Source organism: Scyliorhinus canicula, chromosome 6 (genome assembly GCF_902713615.1).
Source record: "Scyliorhinus canicula chromosome 6, sScyCan1.1, whole genome shotgun sequence".
Classification (NCBI taxonomy): Eukaryota; Metazoa; Chordata; class Chondrichthyes; order Carcharhiniformes; family Scyliorhinidae; genus Scyliorhinus; species Scyliorhinus canicula.
The window spans coordinates 108624071-108640972 of record NC_052151.1 but is presented as its reverse complement, the minus strand read 5'-3'; the positions used below and the strand labels follow the sequence as shown (position 1 = coordinate 108640972).

At 47.3% G+C, this 16902-nt stretch overlaps 1 protein-coding gene across 1 annotated transcript in view; it reads left to right on the top strand.

Annotated features, from left to right (window-relative positions):
* The window catches only part of LOC119967932 (adhesion G-protein coupled receptor F1-like), a gene marked incomplete at its 5' end in the record, with an annotated part of 102243 nt that extends 94018 nt beyond the window's left edge, over positions 1-8225 (top strand). Inside the window, one exon of the mRNA XM_038801028.1 lies at positions 7502-8225. Within this exon, the coding sequence (XP_038656956.1) occupies positions 7502-7524 (23 nt within the window). The remainder of the gene's footprint in view (positions 1-7501) is intronic.
* Positions 8226-16902: the final 8677 nt, after the last annotated feature.

The following is a 16902-nucleotide window of genomic DNA, read 5'->3' as shown; positions in this document are numbered from 1 at the left end:
GTAAGAGTCAATGTGGACATTCCAAAGTTTCTTAGTTTGCTGAGGAAGTATAGGGGCTGTTGTCCTTTCTTAGTCGTAGCGTCGACGTGGGTGGAGCAGGACAGATTTTTGGCAATGAAATGAAATGAAAATTGCTTATTGTCACAAGTAGGCTTCAAATGAAGTTACTGTGAAAAGCCCCTAGTCGCCACATTCTGGCGCCTGTTTGGGGAGGCTGGTACGGGAATCGAACTGTGCTGCTGGCCTGCCTTAGTCTGCTTCCAAACCCAGTGATTTAGCCCTGTGCAAAACCAGCCCCGGTGCACATCTAGGAATTTGAAGCTGTCAACCATCTCCGCCTCAGCCCCATTGATGCAGACAGGGGTGTGTACGATACTTCACTTCCTGAAGTCAATGACCAGCTCCTTAGTTTTGCTGACATTAAGGGAGAGATGGCTGTCATTACCCCACACTACTGGGTTCCCTATCTCCCTCCTGTAATCTGACTCATCGTTGTTTGAGATCCAACCCACTACGGTCATGTCATCAGCAATTTGGAGATGGAGTTGGAGCCAAATTTTGCCAGACAATCGTGTGTGTAAAGGAAGTATAGTAGGGGTCTAAATGCGCAGCCTTGTTGAACCCCTATATTGAGGACTATCGTGGAGGATGTATTATTGTTTATCTTTACTGATTGTGGTCTATGGGTCAGGACTTCAAGTATCCAGTTGCAGAGGGAGGAGCCAAGTCCTAGGTTTTGGAGTTTTATTATGAGATTGGCTGGGATTGGGTGTTGAAGGCAGAGCTGTAGTCATTGAAAAGGAATCTGATGCAGGAGTCCTTTTAGTCGAAATGCTCCAGAGATTATTGTAGGGGCAGGGAGATAGCGTCTGCTGTGGACTGGTTGTAACGGTATGCAAATTGCAGTGGATCAAGACATTCTGGGAATATGGAGTTCATCTGTCTTACGACCAAACTCTCAAAGCACTTCATAATGATAGATGTCAAGGCTACCAGATGGTAGACATTGAGGCACGTTGCCTGGTTCTTCTTTGGCACCAATCTTCCTGAACCTCGGAATGGAGTAGGGAACGGTTGAAGATGTCTGCGAGCACGCCCGCCAGTTGGTCTGTGCAGGATCTGAGTTCACCTCATTCATATGCACAATTCCTTTTGGTTCCTTATACAGCAATTTACGCCATGCCACAAACTTTGCCCAATCCCAAACGCGCAAATAAATACCTCCACTCCACATGATTAAACGCCTTCTCCTCATCCAGCGCCCCCACCACCTCCGGTTCTTTCCCTTCTGCCAGAGAAAGCACAACATTCAATTGACAACTGCTTGCCCTTTACGAACTCTGTCTGATCCCCCCCCAATCACCTTCAGGAGGCACTCCTCCAACCTAAGCGGCAGCACCTTAGTCAATAACTTGAAATTCACAGAGATATTAGCCTATATGACCCACAATCTCCCTCATGTATTAATGATCCTCTGGAGGCTCCAACCTATATAACGTTTTATATAACTTCTCGAATGCCTTATTCACCTGCTCCAGTGCCACCACCAACTCCCCTGTCCCATCCCGAACTTGCTTGTTTATATTCCCTTTCACTCCCCATTGACTGTTACAGTCTTTTAAATTAAGGGGCAATTTAGCCAATGGGAATCAAACCACGCTTCCCGCAGGAGATGGCATATTTTTTGGAAGAATTCTGCCTTAATTGCACAAAGATGGGAAGCAGGTCAGAAGGTTGGGCAGAATATGATAATCAGCAAAGAATAACTACATAATTAATAAGGAGGGAAAAATTAGAGTATGAGAGAAAGCTAGCAAGAAATATAAAGACAGATGGTAAGAGTAACAATAAATATTTAAAACAGAGAAAAGAATGAACGCAGTGAGCATTGAAGCTATAAAAAGTGAATCTGGGAATTAATAATTGAAATTAAGAAGATGGCAGATGAATTGAACAGGTATTTTGCATTGGTCTTCACTATAGAAGAGGGAGGGGGACATCCAGAAGCACGGGCTGCATTGCAGGACAGAACCACCATGTAGCCCATTGGACCTAGTTGGGCCCGGGGTTATGCACCATGCTCACATGTCTGCCTTTCACCCCCTGTAGACAATGGACTACAGTATTGAACCAGGCCTTCCGCCTGGCCACTGCAGCCCTGGCTGATGCACTGAGGCTGTACGAGCAAGAGCTGCCCGGGGAGGACCCTGCAGCAGCAGAGCCTGCCCAGGAGCCAGCTGGTCAGGATGGAGAGCCGGCTGCCCAACAGGCCAAGGAGGAGGTCGGAAGGACGCGCAACATCAGCCCTCATGTGTACTGGCAGGGCCTGTCATTCAGGGACCTGCCAGACCGGGCATGCCGTCGAAGACTCCAGCTGAGCAGCAGGACCGTACACCATATTTGCAGGATCATGGCGTTGCTGCAACCATGGGGCTTTGGGGGAGGACACCCACTGCTGCTGGCCATAAAGGTGAAAGTCTCCCTAAATGTTTTCGCTACAGGGTCCTTCCAGTCGCCAAGTGGGGACCAGTCCGGTATCTGGCAGACCTCGGTGCACAGGTTCGTCCGCACCATCCTGGAGGCCTATATGCCCAGTCAGCAAAATATATCAGCTTCAATGTGGCCCAAGCCCACCAGGATGCCAGGGCAGCAGGGTTCGGCGCCATCGCCGGGATGCCCCAGGTCCGCGGCATGACGGGTCGGCCTTCACAAACTGAAAGGCCGATGAACTTGCAGCTGGTGTGTGACCATGAGATGCACATCATGGATGGCTGTGCCCTATACCCAGGCAGTGTGCATGACGTTTTCATCCTGGCACACTCAACAGTTCCCAACAACTTCAAGGCGCAACCCAGGGTGAGGGTTTGGCTCTTGGATGACAGGGGTTATCCACTGCAGACGTGGCTGATGACACCTATCCAGAGGCCACTGACCAACGTGGTGACGCGTTACAACGATGCCCATGCAGCTGTGCATTGCCGTCCTGAAGATGTGGTGTCTGGACCGCCCTGGAGGACGCTCAAGTATAGCACTAGGTGGGTCTCCTACATCATGGCGGCCTGCTGTATCTTCTACAACATCACACAGCAGAGGGCTGACGTGCTGGAGGAGGGGGATGAACATCAAGCCTCATCCGAGGATGAAGATTTGTAGGATGGGCAGGACATGGGGCCCAGGCAGGCACAGGAGGTCGTACAACGTGTGCGCCAGAGCGACCGGGCCTGCAACACTCAAACAACCTCCACATTCACCAACAAGGGGGTCTGGCTGATGGCAAGAACACCCCATCCCACCCCTGCTCCTCCCCCAATGCAACCCCATCCATGATTCCTATCTGCCTCACTGCTGGATGGGGGCCCTGGGTTGGCAGTAACAGCAGGTCAGGTCCATGGGATGGAGATGATGACAACCCGCTCTTCGATGTGCTCTGGTGCACTGCATTGTTCGATAACGTCTGACTCCTGCCCATGGTAGCTCTTTCCACCATCCACCTGGGTAATTCCTGCATGTGAGCTGTCCATTCCATCACACGGTCCCATCCAACCCTTGGGGTGGCAGAGGTGGGAATGGGGTGCAGGTGGGGTGGGGTGGGAGTTGGGGTTGGGGTTGAGAGGGAGAGAGAAGGGCAGGGAACACCGACCCATGCTCACCTCCAATGTCTGCCCATCCTCACCACCCCACTAACCCCCACACCCAGCACCCCTTCTGCAGCCAGCCCAGCCGAACCCTCACCGTTCTGAAAGAGCACTGAGGCAGATTGGAACTTTTGTGTACAGGTGATTATTTTGAACTTAACAGGTGAACGTGTCTATAAAATTTTGTGCCCTAGCACGGCAATGCACCCCCTGCCAGAGTTAACAATCGTTACCATCTTCGGCCAATCCTCAGCCTCGGAGTGACCGGGTGCACATGCATGTTAACTGTGCAGGCCCATTCTTGTGCAGGATGATCTTGGTCTTAGTGGATGCTCATTCCAAATGACTATATATACAAGAGATAGGGACTACGACATTGCGATTAATGTGGATGCCGTACGCTTGGTATTTGCCATACATGGACATCCAGGGGCCATTGTGTCCTACAATGGCACTTATTTTACTGGGGACGATTTCAAACACCTCGTTCAGACATACGATATTCGGCATACCAGAACAACCCCATATCACCCAACATCCAACAGGTTGGCGGAGCGGGCCTTCCAGGCCTTTTTAAATGCCATGAAGCAGCAATCATCCGGCCATTGCACCATTAGCTCAGCAGCCTCCTGTTGTCCTTCAACAGGATGTCCCATGACACCACGGGGTCATGCTGACGGAATTCATTTTGAGCCATCACCTAAGAACTCATTTTGACTTGATATTTCCAAATTTGGCAGGAAGGGTGGAGGCATGCCAGGCCATTCAGAAAAATGAACAAATTCCCAAAAGGGTGGCACATCATTCCAGGAGAGTGACCAGAGCGAGTTCAAAATTTCGCTTCAGGTTCACTCTGGTTGGCTGTACGAATTGAGTCCCAATCTGGACCAATATCACATGTGGTAAATGTCAACAGCAGGACTGCGTGGAAGCATGTGGACCAGTTGAGGAGCGGAGGGTCAGTAACCCCCATTCCAGCAAACCCCCATTTGAAGATCCCGAACTCTCTGATCAACTCTTCTCTTATATCTCTTAACCTTGTACATAGCCATTGTATATAGCTTATTTTGTCAAATGGGGAGGGATGTTGTAGCATGGCCCTTGAAGCGGGCAGGACTTGTGGGGTCCACATGACTGGCTCAGGGGCAATCCCATGGGAATGTGCAAATGCCAGCTAATAAAGTGAAAGTGCAGAGCAGGAGCCCTGGGAACATGGGGTCTAGATTGTGGACCCCAGGAGCAAGACCTGGGGCTGGATTCCCTGCAACCTGACGCCATAATCGTGGCTGGCACCGGAGCGGAGAATCCAGTTTGACACCGTAATTGGGACCGGCGCCAGTCCGGCAATTCTCCGGGCACCGGAAATTAGCATCACCGTGGAGTACGCCGCGCCGCCGGGGGCCCATTTCTAGAGACCCGCTCAACAATCCTCTGCTCCCGACCGACCAAGTTCCCAACGGCATGGAACTAACCACCAATTGCCGGTCGGGATGCTCGCTTCCTGGCTGCGGACTCAGATCGGAATGTTAGATGGCTGGCATGAGATCACCGGAGTCATTAGGGTGACTCGGGTGAATCGGAGACCAGGAGGGGCTCATAGGCGGCCGGGGATTAAATGTGCAGGGATTAAGGCTCGGCCGCACGGCCGATCGCGGAGTCTCTTTCTTCAGTCTGGCTACGAGGTCCGAGTCCGCCATGGAGCACGGTGCGGCCGCTAGTGGTCGCCACCGTGCGCATGTGTGGCCTCCGATCCGGAAGTGCGGGGACCCATATCTGCAGAAAAAGCTGCAAGATTCACTCCGGGTCCCTGCTAGCCCCCTGCAGGACTCAGAATTCATTTACTTTGTTTGCAGGAATTTCAGGAATAAAACTCCACCGTTTTTACGCTGACTTGGGGACATAGACTGATTTTTAGTAGAATCCAGCCCCTGATCATCATTGATCCGTGGCTATATATAGTTGCCTTTGCCTTTGTTGGTCCTAGAAGTCTCAAGCATATTGTCGTGAGTCACACCATAAACCAAAGTCTGCACTCCATTTTACATTTTGTCCCCTTGTTGGCAGTCAGTCTGAGTCAGATTGTGCACATCATTAGTGCTCTGTTTGACCCAAACCTGCATTTCTAACTCTATACCCTATCCACCACTAAGGCTGTTTTTAAAAATGTATTCATGGGATGTGAGCGTTGCTGGCTGGGCCAGCATTTATTGCCCGTCCCTGACGGCATTTAAGAATCAAACACATTGCTGCAGGACTGGAGTCACATATAGATCAGACCAGGTAAAGAACAGCGGGCGGAATTCTCCGCTCCCCACGTGACGTGGGAGAATCATGGGAGGGCCTGCCTACATTTTGTATGCCCCCCTGGCGTCCCCACCGATTTCCCCCCCCCCTCGGCTCGGAAAAATTGCCGCTCGCCGTTTTTGATGGCGAACGGCGATACTCTGAGCCCGATGGGCCGAGCGGCCGGCCCTTCACGGCTGTTTCACCACAGCAGCAACCACACCTGGTCGCTGCATTCATGAAACGGGCGGCAGATGCCCATTTGGGGCATCTAGGGGCCCGATTTAGACGGGAGCATCATGACTGTGCTTGGGAGGGGACAGGCCCGCGATCGGTGCCCATCGATCGTCGGGCCAGTGTCCAAAATGGACGCACTCTGTCCCCTCCGCCGCCCAGCAAGATCAAGCCGCCACGTCTTGCCAGGCGGCGGAGGAGAAAGACGGCACCGCGCATGCGCTGGTACGTGCCGTCTGCGCGCTGATGTCATCCGCGCATGCGCGGGTTGGAACCGGCAACCCATGCGTGCGCGGATGACATCAGAAAAGTGCCGCTTCCGCGTCATTCCTGGCATGACGAGGTCGCAGCCGGGAACGACGGGGGCCCGCTCCTAGCCCCCCGGGTGGGAGTGAATTAGGTGCGGGGAGCGGGCCCCGAGGCTGTCGTGAACCACGGCCGATTTCACGACGGCCATCCCGATTTTTATCGGGAGCGGAGAATACCGCCCAACAGATTTAAAGGACATGAGTGAACTAGATTGGTTTTTATGACAATCAACAATGATTTCATGGTCATCTTTAGACTTTTGATTTTGTTTATTGAATTCAAATTTCATCATCTTCCATGTTGTGATTCAAACCCAGCATGACTCTGGGTCTCTGGATTACTAGCCCAGTGGCAATACCACTAAACCACTGCCTGCCCATCTTATCAGTATTTGCTGTCTCCACCTTTACCTCTCTCCCATTACTGCTGAAATCTTTACTCAAGACTTGCTGATTTGCACCCTGATGACTCCGGTGATCCCATGCCAGCCGTCTAACATTCATTCAATGTGAAGTGAAACTCATTCTAATACCCTACCCCGAGAATCCTGATCCTTTACCATCTTTGTCCTTAACTCCTCAATGCAGTAAATTCAAAACTTTTGCGCTGCACTGTCTTTCTATCTCGGCCACTTTCTCTAGTCCTATATTCCAGGATGTGCTCTCTGCTCTTCCATCATGACCCCCGTCTGGTTCCAATATTTGCTTGTCTAAGCTTTCAGCTTTCTCAGCTCCACATTTTGCTGATCTCCACACTCCCTTCTCACTTTTGAAAAGCTCCTTATAATCAAATTTAATGACCGCTTCTTCAATCACCTTAACCAGCCTTTCTTCTGTCATTGCTGAATGCCACATTGTCAAACAGTAGAAAATGCTTCTATTGCATTTAAAGGTTCAATGCAGGTACAATTGGTTATTGATGTGGATGGCTAACCCTATGCTATAATTAAAAAGAGCTGAGCACGTAAGTAATGTACATTACTGTGGTATTGCTATGTGATTCCAACTCTTGCTAATCTTTTTCTTGCTCCAATATTTCAGACGGCTACAAATTAACTCCCTAATAACACCTGGACAACAAAAAAAACATCTCTCAGCTATGCTACTCTGAGTTATCTGCTGGAGCTCAAAGATAAAACTGATCCTCTTCAGATGCAGAAGAAACAATAAAAATGATCAATTCATGCCATGAGAAACCATCTTAGAAATTATTCAAGAAGAAATTACTGTTTTTGCTAAAGATGTATAAACTTTCTGGTATTGAGCATGTCATCAGCACACACAATGGAACATAGAACTTTGGAGCATGAGCGGGCCATTGGGCACTTCAAGCCTGCTTCACCATTTAGTAAGATTATAGCTGTCCTGTTATGGTCTCAACTCTACTTTCCAGTCTGCCCCTCCTAACCCTTGATTACCTTGTCTTACAAAAATCTATCAAACTCAGCCTTGAATAAAGTTAAAGACCCAGCCCCTACTACCATCTGGGAAAAGAACTCCACACTCTAATGACCCACTGAGAGAAACAGTGTCTCCTCATCTCTGTTTTAAAATCGAGACCACTTATTATTAAACAATACTCCCCTGCAAGAGGGAATGTCCTCCAACTATCTAACCTGTCCAAACTCCTAAAGATCTTTTATGTTTCAATAGGATTGCCTCTCCTTCGTCTAAATTCCAATGGTTTAGGCCGAACATGTTGTCCCACTTTTCTTCATAAGCTAAGCCTTCGTCCCAGGAATGAGTCTACTAATAATAATAATATTTATTAGTGTCACAAGTCAGCTTACATTAACAGTGCAATGAAGTTACTGTGAAAATCCACGAGTCGCCACACTCCGGTGCCTGTTCAGGTACGCTAAGGGAGAATTCAAAATTACAATTCACCTAACAAGCACGTCTTTCAGGATTTGTGGGAGGAAACCGGAGCAGATGACGGAAACCCATGCAGACATGGGAGAATGTGCAGATTCCGCAGTGTCCCAAGCTGGAACTCTTTTCTCTGAACTGCTTCTAAAGTAATTGTATATTTTTTTTAAATAATGAGTCCAAACCTGTACACAGTACTAGGGTTAGCAATATTTTTCATTGTGCACTGGGGTAAAATTTCATATCAATCAAATAAAGCGTACAAACATTTTGGTGTAAGTTGACAATTGCCTGAAATGTCCTACAGTTCATTATAAGATTGTGCTGAAATTAGTGGAATTATTCGCCATCATAGATTCCTTACTTATATAATAATGTTGATAATCCGATTTTGTACAAAATGTTGTGGTTCAGTTCAGAAGTATATTTTTCTGCCTTATTTAATCTTTGAGCGTGAACGTACAGCTTTCTCTTCCCCTTTCCCCACACCCTTAGTTCTGCTTTGGGTCTGTTAATAATAATAATAATAATCTTTTATTGTCACAAGTTTGAAGTTACTGTGAAAAGCCCCTAGTCGCCACATTCCGGCACCTGTTCAGGTATGCAGAGGGAGAATTCAGAATTCTCAGCTGGTATGGGAATTGAACCCATGCTGCTGGCCTTGTTCTGCATCACAAAGCAGGTGTCTAGCCCACTGAGCTAATCCTTCAGAGTCTCACATATTCTTGGGCTTCAAATATTAACTACAATGAAAGATTGGATTAGAATACTGAAATTTTGCTTGTTTTCCTGTTGAAAACATGGAGAATTTTGCAGAAACTTTCCTCAGGAAACTAATAACTTTCTTCAATACCTCAGGTCAGCATGGAGCAGAATTCTTCTCCGTAGGATTGCTAATAAGAGTAATCCTCGGTATTCTAGAGTAGGTAAGGGAGAAAACCTGCCAGTATTCCCACTTTTGATCATCATTTACCGACTCCTGCTGCAATAGATGCTTGTCAGGATCGTGGGTAATGCCTTGGTATCCTACACATCCCCAGTCGTCTCCACTTCCACACACTCATAACCTCTTCCTCATGATTGCAGATTGCTGTCACATACTGTCCATGTTCAGACGAGGACAAGGGCATACTGGGCAGTCCTTGTGTCTTTGCACTCAGACATCAAAACCTTCCATGAGCAATCCTCAATGGAATGGATTTTACATGGCCTGTGGGTCAGTACAAAATGCTCAATAGACTCCAAATTGTTGAGGAAAGTTGAGTGAAATATGAAAGGAAAAATATTAGAAAGGAATTTAAACTTTGTTCACAGTTAATGTAACTAAACTTAACAATGACAATGTTTAAATACTGCAACTGCAATTGTTACAATGTAAGAAATGATTAATGTGATATGGTTTACATCATATTACTGTAAAATCATTTTTCAGATAATGTTAAAATCTTCTTGTTACTTGTATATTAAAATTTTCTATTAAATAATACTTTAATTTAATTTAATTTAATGGATTGTTGAGAAGCGAGTTTTTTTAAAACTGGGAATATATTGCAATGAGTGGAGTCTAAATTTCTTGTATATAATGGGCATTTAGAAATGACATTGTAAATGTGTTTTGTTCTTTTCATGGCTTATTTTAAACAAAATATAATTTTCTGCTCTGTATCACGAAATTTGCTATTGCAAGATACAACCTGTTGTAATCAATGTGGGCAGAATTTGTTGACTAAAGGAACAGCATAAACGAATGAACTAAAACTGCATTTAGTGCAATAAATAATGACCAGCACTTCATCGTAATGTTCATGATTTTTAGATTTAGAACAGTACAGCAAAGAACAGGCCCTTCGGCCCTCGATGTTGTGCCGAGCAATGATCACCCTACTCAAACTCACGTATCCACCCTATACCCGTAACCCTACAACTCCCCCTTAACCTTACTTTTTAGGACACTACGGGCAATTTAGCATGGCCAATCCACCTAACCCGCACATCTTTGGACTGTGGGAGGAAACCAGAGCACCCGGAGAATACCCACGCACACACGGGGAGGACGTGCAGACTCCGCACAGACAGTGACCCAGCCGGGAACCGAACCTGGGACCCTGGAGCTGTGAAGCATTGATGCTAACCACTATGCTACGTGCTGCCCCATGTATGTGTGATTTGTGTCACACAATTATGGATTATATCTGTTACTGAATTGTTATAACTTCTTATTTCTATAACTATTATATTCTGGTGGTGATGCTTTCAATGACAATAGTAAAGTAATAAATTTCAATTTACCCATCATTACTTGATAGAAGAGATGGAATGGCAAGTCGCCAGGGGGAAGCTAGGGGAAAATAGCACAAAAGGGACAAACGTTGCTGCATTCAGTGACACATAGAGAAAGAAAATGCCAATACCTTAAAATGAGTTATTGGCACAAAATCAAAACCCAGCAACTGAACCATGATATATTTAAAATGACAACATTAAAAATAGCTTTTCAATTTTGACTGGTTGTTGCCCAGCGCTGTTGAACGAGGCAAATCTGACAAAACATTTTGAGATCTCCTATTAAATGACAGAAAACCGCTGTGCTACAATCTAGTTTAGCTTTGTATTAAAATTCATATTTTCATGTGAAGAGACATATTGGACTCAAATAGTTAACTCTTTCTCTCTCCACAAATGCTGCCAGACCTGTTGAGTTTTTACAGCACTTTCTGTTTTTATTTCAGATTTCCAGCATCTGCGGTATTTTGATTTCATGCACAGCTGCCATTATATATTCATTTGCTGGACGATGATGCAGTGTGACATTTTCTTTATGGATAGTCTAGCTCAAAGATTCTTTGTTACCACAACATCTGCACCAACAATCCAGTCAGGTGGAAGTACTTTGGAATTTAGAAGTATTTTTGGGCCTTGTTTAACTTATTACCCATTTGGATTTTGATGAAAAAGGGCTTTGGGAATGCTGATGCACGTTTTGTCCGCGCCCGCTCTCGACAGGCCTCGAAGTAAACGCAAAATTCCTTTCCAGCCGCAGTTGGCCCAGGAATGCCAGTTAGCAAGCAGCCAACATGCATCATTCGCTGGGAAAGTCTCAGCGCTGCCGCAGAGGGCGGGTAGAGGGTGGGCACTGAGAAAAGGGAGGTTGCGGGCTGATGCTTCTAATGTGCTCCCTCAGGGGAACAGCCACTGCGGAGCTGTCTCAGGGAGCTGCAGACATGTGAAAAATAAATTTGCAACGGAAACATATGCAAAGTGTGTTCAAACACAAACTTCAGTTCCCAAAAAGCTTTTATTTTACTTCCACCCAAACATTTCATCCTGCCCTGGGTAAAACATAAATGCTGCCTTGCCAATCGGCATACCAACAGACTGTAAAAGCAGATGGGCCATATGAAATAGCGTTCAATTGCCCCCCTAATGGTATATATTGCCTTATTAGTAAACATCTTTTGATTTCACTAATGAAATCCCTGGAAATGCAACTTCCCATCCCCTGATTATTTACCATCATTCTTCACTGGATGTGGTAGAGCAAAGAACTTTGATCTGAGACATCTGAGATGGCTTAGCTTTGCCTGTTGTTTTTTTCGAGTTTAGCATCCAGGTAGCTCACCATAGGTGCCTCATTCTATTGCTGATCCTGGCACACGCACTTCTATGATTCTTCCATGAATAAGAAATGCTCTCCCAGCTTCATGCTGATCAAGGGGTGAGAGTTATACTGAGCCATCAGGTTACAGATTGTGATGGACTATAACTCTGGGGCTACTGGTAGCCTGTAACACATCATTAATGTCTAATTTTGGGCTGTTATATCTATCGATAATCTATCACACTTAACATAATGGTAGTGTCAAACTGCATGACAGAGGGTGGCCTTAGGGTGGAGTCAAGGCTCTTTGTTGATGAAGATTATGTTGGTCATTCATACCACTGCTGTTGTATACAGGTGCATGTCCCATAGAGAAGTTAATGAGGATTTGATTCATTAGGTTTTCCTGTCAGTTTCGTCATTGGCGGATTCAGATTCAGTCTGGGAGCGATGTATCCTAGGATTCAGTTAATTTGTTCTGTGATAATATTACTAATCCACTTTTGCTGGTGAACTTTGTATCCTTCAGAGCTTCCTCCAGGTGGTGGTCCTTGGTGGAGTAGGTAATCAGCACCAGCAGGTCGTCTTGACATTGCTTAACTTGAACCCATACAGTTTCACAGCACCCGGAGGCATTGGGCTGAATTCTCCATTTCCCCACCGCGTGTTTCTCGGCAGCGCCATTTGCTGGTGGCGGGATTCAATCTTCCCGCCTCTTTTCCATTGAAACCACCCCATTCCGCTGGGAAACCCATGGGCAGGGGTGCACTGCCGGCAGGAAAAGTGAATCGCAACAGCCGGAGAATTTCAGCAATTGTGGATTTCTAAGGCCAAGCTGACCCTTAATTTATCCGGTTGCCTCACCTCTTCAGTGATATTTTTGTTTTGGGTACACGGTCTACCCAAATGAGGGCGGGATTCTCCCTTTTGGGGTCTGCTCACCAGCTGGAAAACGGGAGAGAATCACTCCGGACTTTTTCCTCGAAGATCCGGGGTGATTCTCCATTTTCCAGGGGGCTAGCAGAGCCCCAGCATGGGTCCCGCAGCTCTCGCTGCCGGCAGGGCCCTGCTAGCCAGACTGCGCAGCCGTGCATATGCACGCCGGCTGCAACCGGATCTGCACATGTGTGCGACAGCCCACCTCGGCGCAGGCGCCGCCAACATGGCGGATCCACACAGCCGGCACGCACAGAGGAAGGTAGGTCCCTCCCAGATCGCGATGGCCCGCCATTCGGTGGCCCCCGATCGTGGTCCTGGCCACTGCTGAGGCCCCCTCTCCCCCGGAATCAAATACTCCCTCCCGCCCCCACCAGGACGACCACCGCGGCAGCGGATCCCAGCTCCCGCCAGGTGGTACTGTCATAATATACATCAGTATATCATGGTGCAGACACACACACTGATTGACACACAGCAAGACCAATCAACACACACAACACCGCAGCCAATCACCACTTAGAGCACACTCACTATAAAGACAGAGGGCATCAGTTTTCCCGCTCTTTCGGGATGCAGCCTCTAAGAAGGACAGAGCTCACAGCTTGCAGCACAGATCTTCACCATGTGCTGAGTGCATAGACTGGCTAGGATAGGCATATGTCTTTGGTTTAATCTAACATAGTATCGACCCACAGTGAAAGTATGTTCAACAGTTTCTAGCTTAATAAAATAGTGTTGTACTATTTCAAGTGTTGGTAGCCTGTATGTGTTACTGCTGAGGTAGACGCAGTCTCCACGGATTCAGAGTACCCAACACATCAGGTACCACATGTAAACCACGCAGCAGGAATTCAGCTGGTCGACCGCGAAGAATCGCCGCGGGGGCCTGTTCCAACGATCCTTGACCGGCACCACGTCAATCACACGTGCGGGACTGGCGGGTCCGCGGAGAATCGCAGAAGTGCCATCACGCCAGATTTCCGGCGTAAACGGCTATTCTCCTGCCCCGTGCCAGGCGTGATTCTGGCGCGGAGGGTCGAAGAATCCCACCCAAGGTGTTAAATGGTGTTGGCTGTTATATATATGACTCTATGAGTATGATTCCATCAACCTGTTACTTAACTAGTACAATTAATTGGCCAATTAAAAGTTACTTTTGCACCCCTGTAGGCATTTTACCAGCATTGGGTCAGAATGCCGCTGTGTGTGGAAACAATTTTGTAAATCATGTCGGCCTCCCAGTGAATTCCCCAGAAGGACCTTCCTTTCCAGCTGTTCCATGGAGTATGGCCTATGGAGGGCTCCCTTCTTTTGGCAATGAAGGCCCCCCTGTTTCTAATACTGCAGCTGGATTGGATTGGATTGGATTTGTTTACTGTCACCTGTACCGAGGTACAGTGAAAAGTATTTTTCTGCGAGCAGCTCAACAGATCATTAAGTACATGGGAAGAAAAGGGAATAAAAGAAAATACATAATAGGGAAACACAAGATAAACAATGTAACTACATAAGCACTGGCATCGGTTGAAGCATACAGGGTGTAGTGTTAATGAGGTCAATCAATAGGAGGGTCATTTAGGAGTCTGGTGACAGTGGGGAAGAAGCTGATTTTGAGTCTGCTCGTGCGTGTTCTCAGACTTCTGTATCTCCTGCCCGATGGAAGAAGTTAGAAGAGTGAGTAAGCCGGGTGGGAGGGATCTTTGATTATGCTGCCCGCTTTCCCCAGGCAGCGGGAGGTGTAGATGAGTCAATGGATGGGAGGCAGGTTTGTGTGATGGACTGGGCGGTATTCACGACTCTCTGAAGTTCCTTGCGGTCCTGGGCCGAGCACTTGCCATACCAGGCTGTGATGCAGCCTGATAGGATGCTTTCTATGGTGCATCTGTAAAAGTTAGTAATGGTTAATGTGGACATGCCGAATTTCCTTAGTTTCCTGAGGAAGTATAGGCGCTGTTGTGCTTTCTTGGTGGTATCGTCGACATGGGTGGACCAGGACAGATTTTTGGAGATGTACACTCTTAGGAATTTGAAACTGCTAACCATCTCCACCTCGGCTCCGTTGATGCTGACAGGGGTGTGTACAGTACTTTGCTTCCTGAAGTCAATGACCAGCTCTTTAGTTTTGCTGGCATTGAGGGAGAGATTGTTGTCGCTGCACCACTCCACAAGGTTCTCTATCTCCCTCCTATATTCTGACTCGTCGTCATTTGAGATCCGGCCCACTATGGTCGTATCGTCAGCAAACTTGTAGATGGAGTTGGAACCAAGTTTTGCCATGCAGTCGTGTGTGTACAGGGAGTAGAGTAGGGGGCTAAGTACGCAGCCTTGCGGGGCACCGGTATTGAGGGCTATTGTGGAGGAGGTGTTGGTGTTCATTCTTACTGACTGTGGTCTGTTGGTCAGAAAGTCAAGGATCCAGTTTCAGAGTGGAGAGCCAAGTCCTAGGTTTTGGAGCTTTGATATGAGCTTGGCTGGGATTATGGTGTTGAAGGCGGAGCTGAAGTCAATAAATAGGAGTCTGATGTAGGAGGCCTCATTGTCGAGATGCTCTAGGGATGAGTGTAGGGCCAGGGAAATGGCATCTGATGTGGACCGGTTGCAACGGTATGCGAATTGCAGTGGATCAAAGTGTTCTGTGAGTATGGAAGTGATGCGCTTCATGATCAATCTCTCAAAGTACTTCATTACGACTGGAGTCAGGGCCACCAGATGGTAGTCTTTGAGGCACGTTGCCTCGTTCTTCTTTGGTACCGGTATGATGGTGGTCTTCTTGAACCAGGTGGGGATCTCGGAATGGAGTAGGGACAGGCTAAAGATGTCTGTGAATACCTCTGCCAGCTGGTCCGTACAGGCTCTGAGTGCATAACCAGGGATCCCATCCCAGGCCCGTCGCCTTCCGAGGTTTCACTTTCAGGAAGGCCGATCTGACTTCGGAAGCTGTGATGTTGGGTATGGGTGATTATGGGCTGCTGGGGCACTCGGCAGCGGATTGTTGGTTACCTGCTCGAACCGAGCATAGAATGCATTTATTCATCGGGAAGGGGTGCCGTGCTACCAGAGATACTGCTCGGCTTTGCTTTGTAGCCCGTTATGTTGTTTGTAGCCCATTATGGTTGCTTGTAGCCCGTTATGTTGTTTAGAGCCTGTTATGTTGTTTAGAGCCTGTTATGTTGTTTGGACGGTTCACCCCAATTCTGAGGCATGACTAATTGGTCTCGGCACATTGAGGATTTTTCTCAACAACTCTTCAAGGGAGCCTCAACATGGAAGCGGCCTCTCCTTCTCCCTGCAGCCTCAGCAGCAGCCATTTTTATCAGTAGCAGTGATAAGGCTGCTGGGCTACTGTCCTCAGATTGTGCTGAAGCGTCTGAAAGCCAGGTTGTCATCTTTAATTGGACAGCAGTCCCGGCATTGGCCTCTTACTTAGTAAAATTGCCCCTCAGTCCTGCAATCTACCCACAGGTTCTTGGGATGTACATTTGTTCCCAGCGATGGTACTTCCTTGCTTCAGTTAAAATTCAATCCATCAACTCTGTCTCTGTCTCCACAGGTGCTGTTATACCTGGGGAGTGTTTCCAGCATGTTCTATTTTTAGTTCAGATTTCCCGAGTCTTTGTTACTATTGTTATTTTTCATGGTAGGGGCTTGTACTGCAATAGCAACCACGCTCATGCAAATATGGTTGATTCACTAAATACGGTGGTCAGAGTAAACAGGAAATTCACGATCTACTCTATGATAAAGACACCAACTATAGAGTTCTATAAATATTTTTGCAATAGCCTCCAACCTGATTCAAGACATGTGGGTGTGGAAATATTACTCACAGTCTAAAAGGTGTGGAGCACCTGGCATCCATGAAAATCTTTCTCTGGGTGGGGCTGTGGATACCTATTATATATATTTTTTCTTTATAAATTTAGAGTACCCAATTCATTTGTTCACAATTAAGGGGCAATTTAGTGTGGCCAATTCACCTAGCCTGCACATCTTTGAGTTGTGGGGGCAAAACCCACGCGAACACGGGGAGAATGTG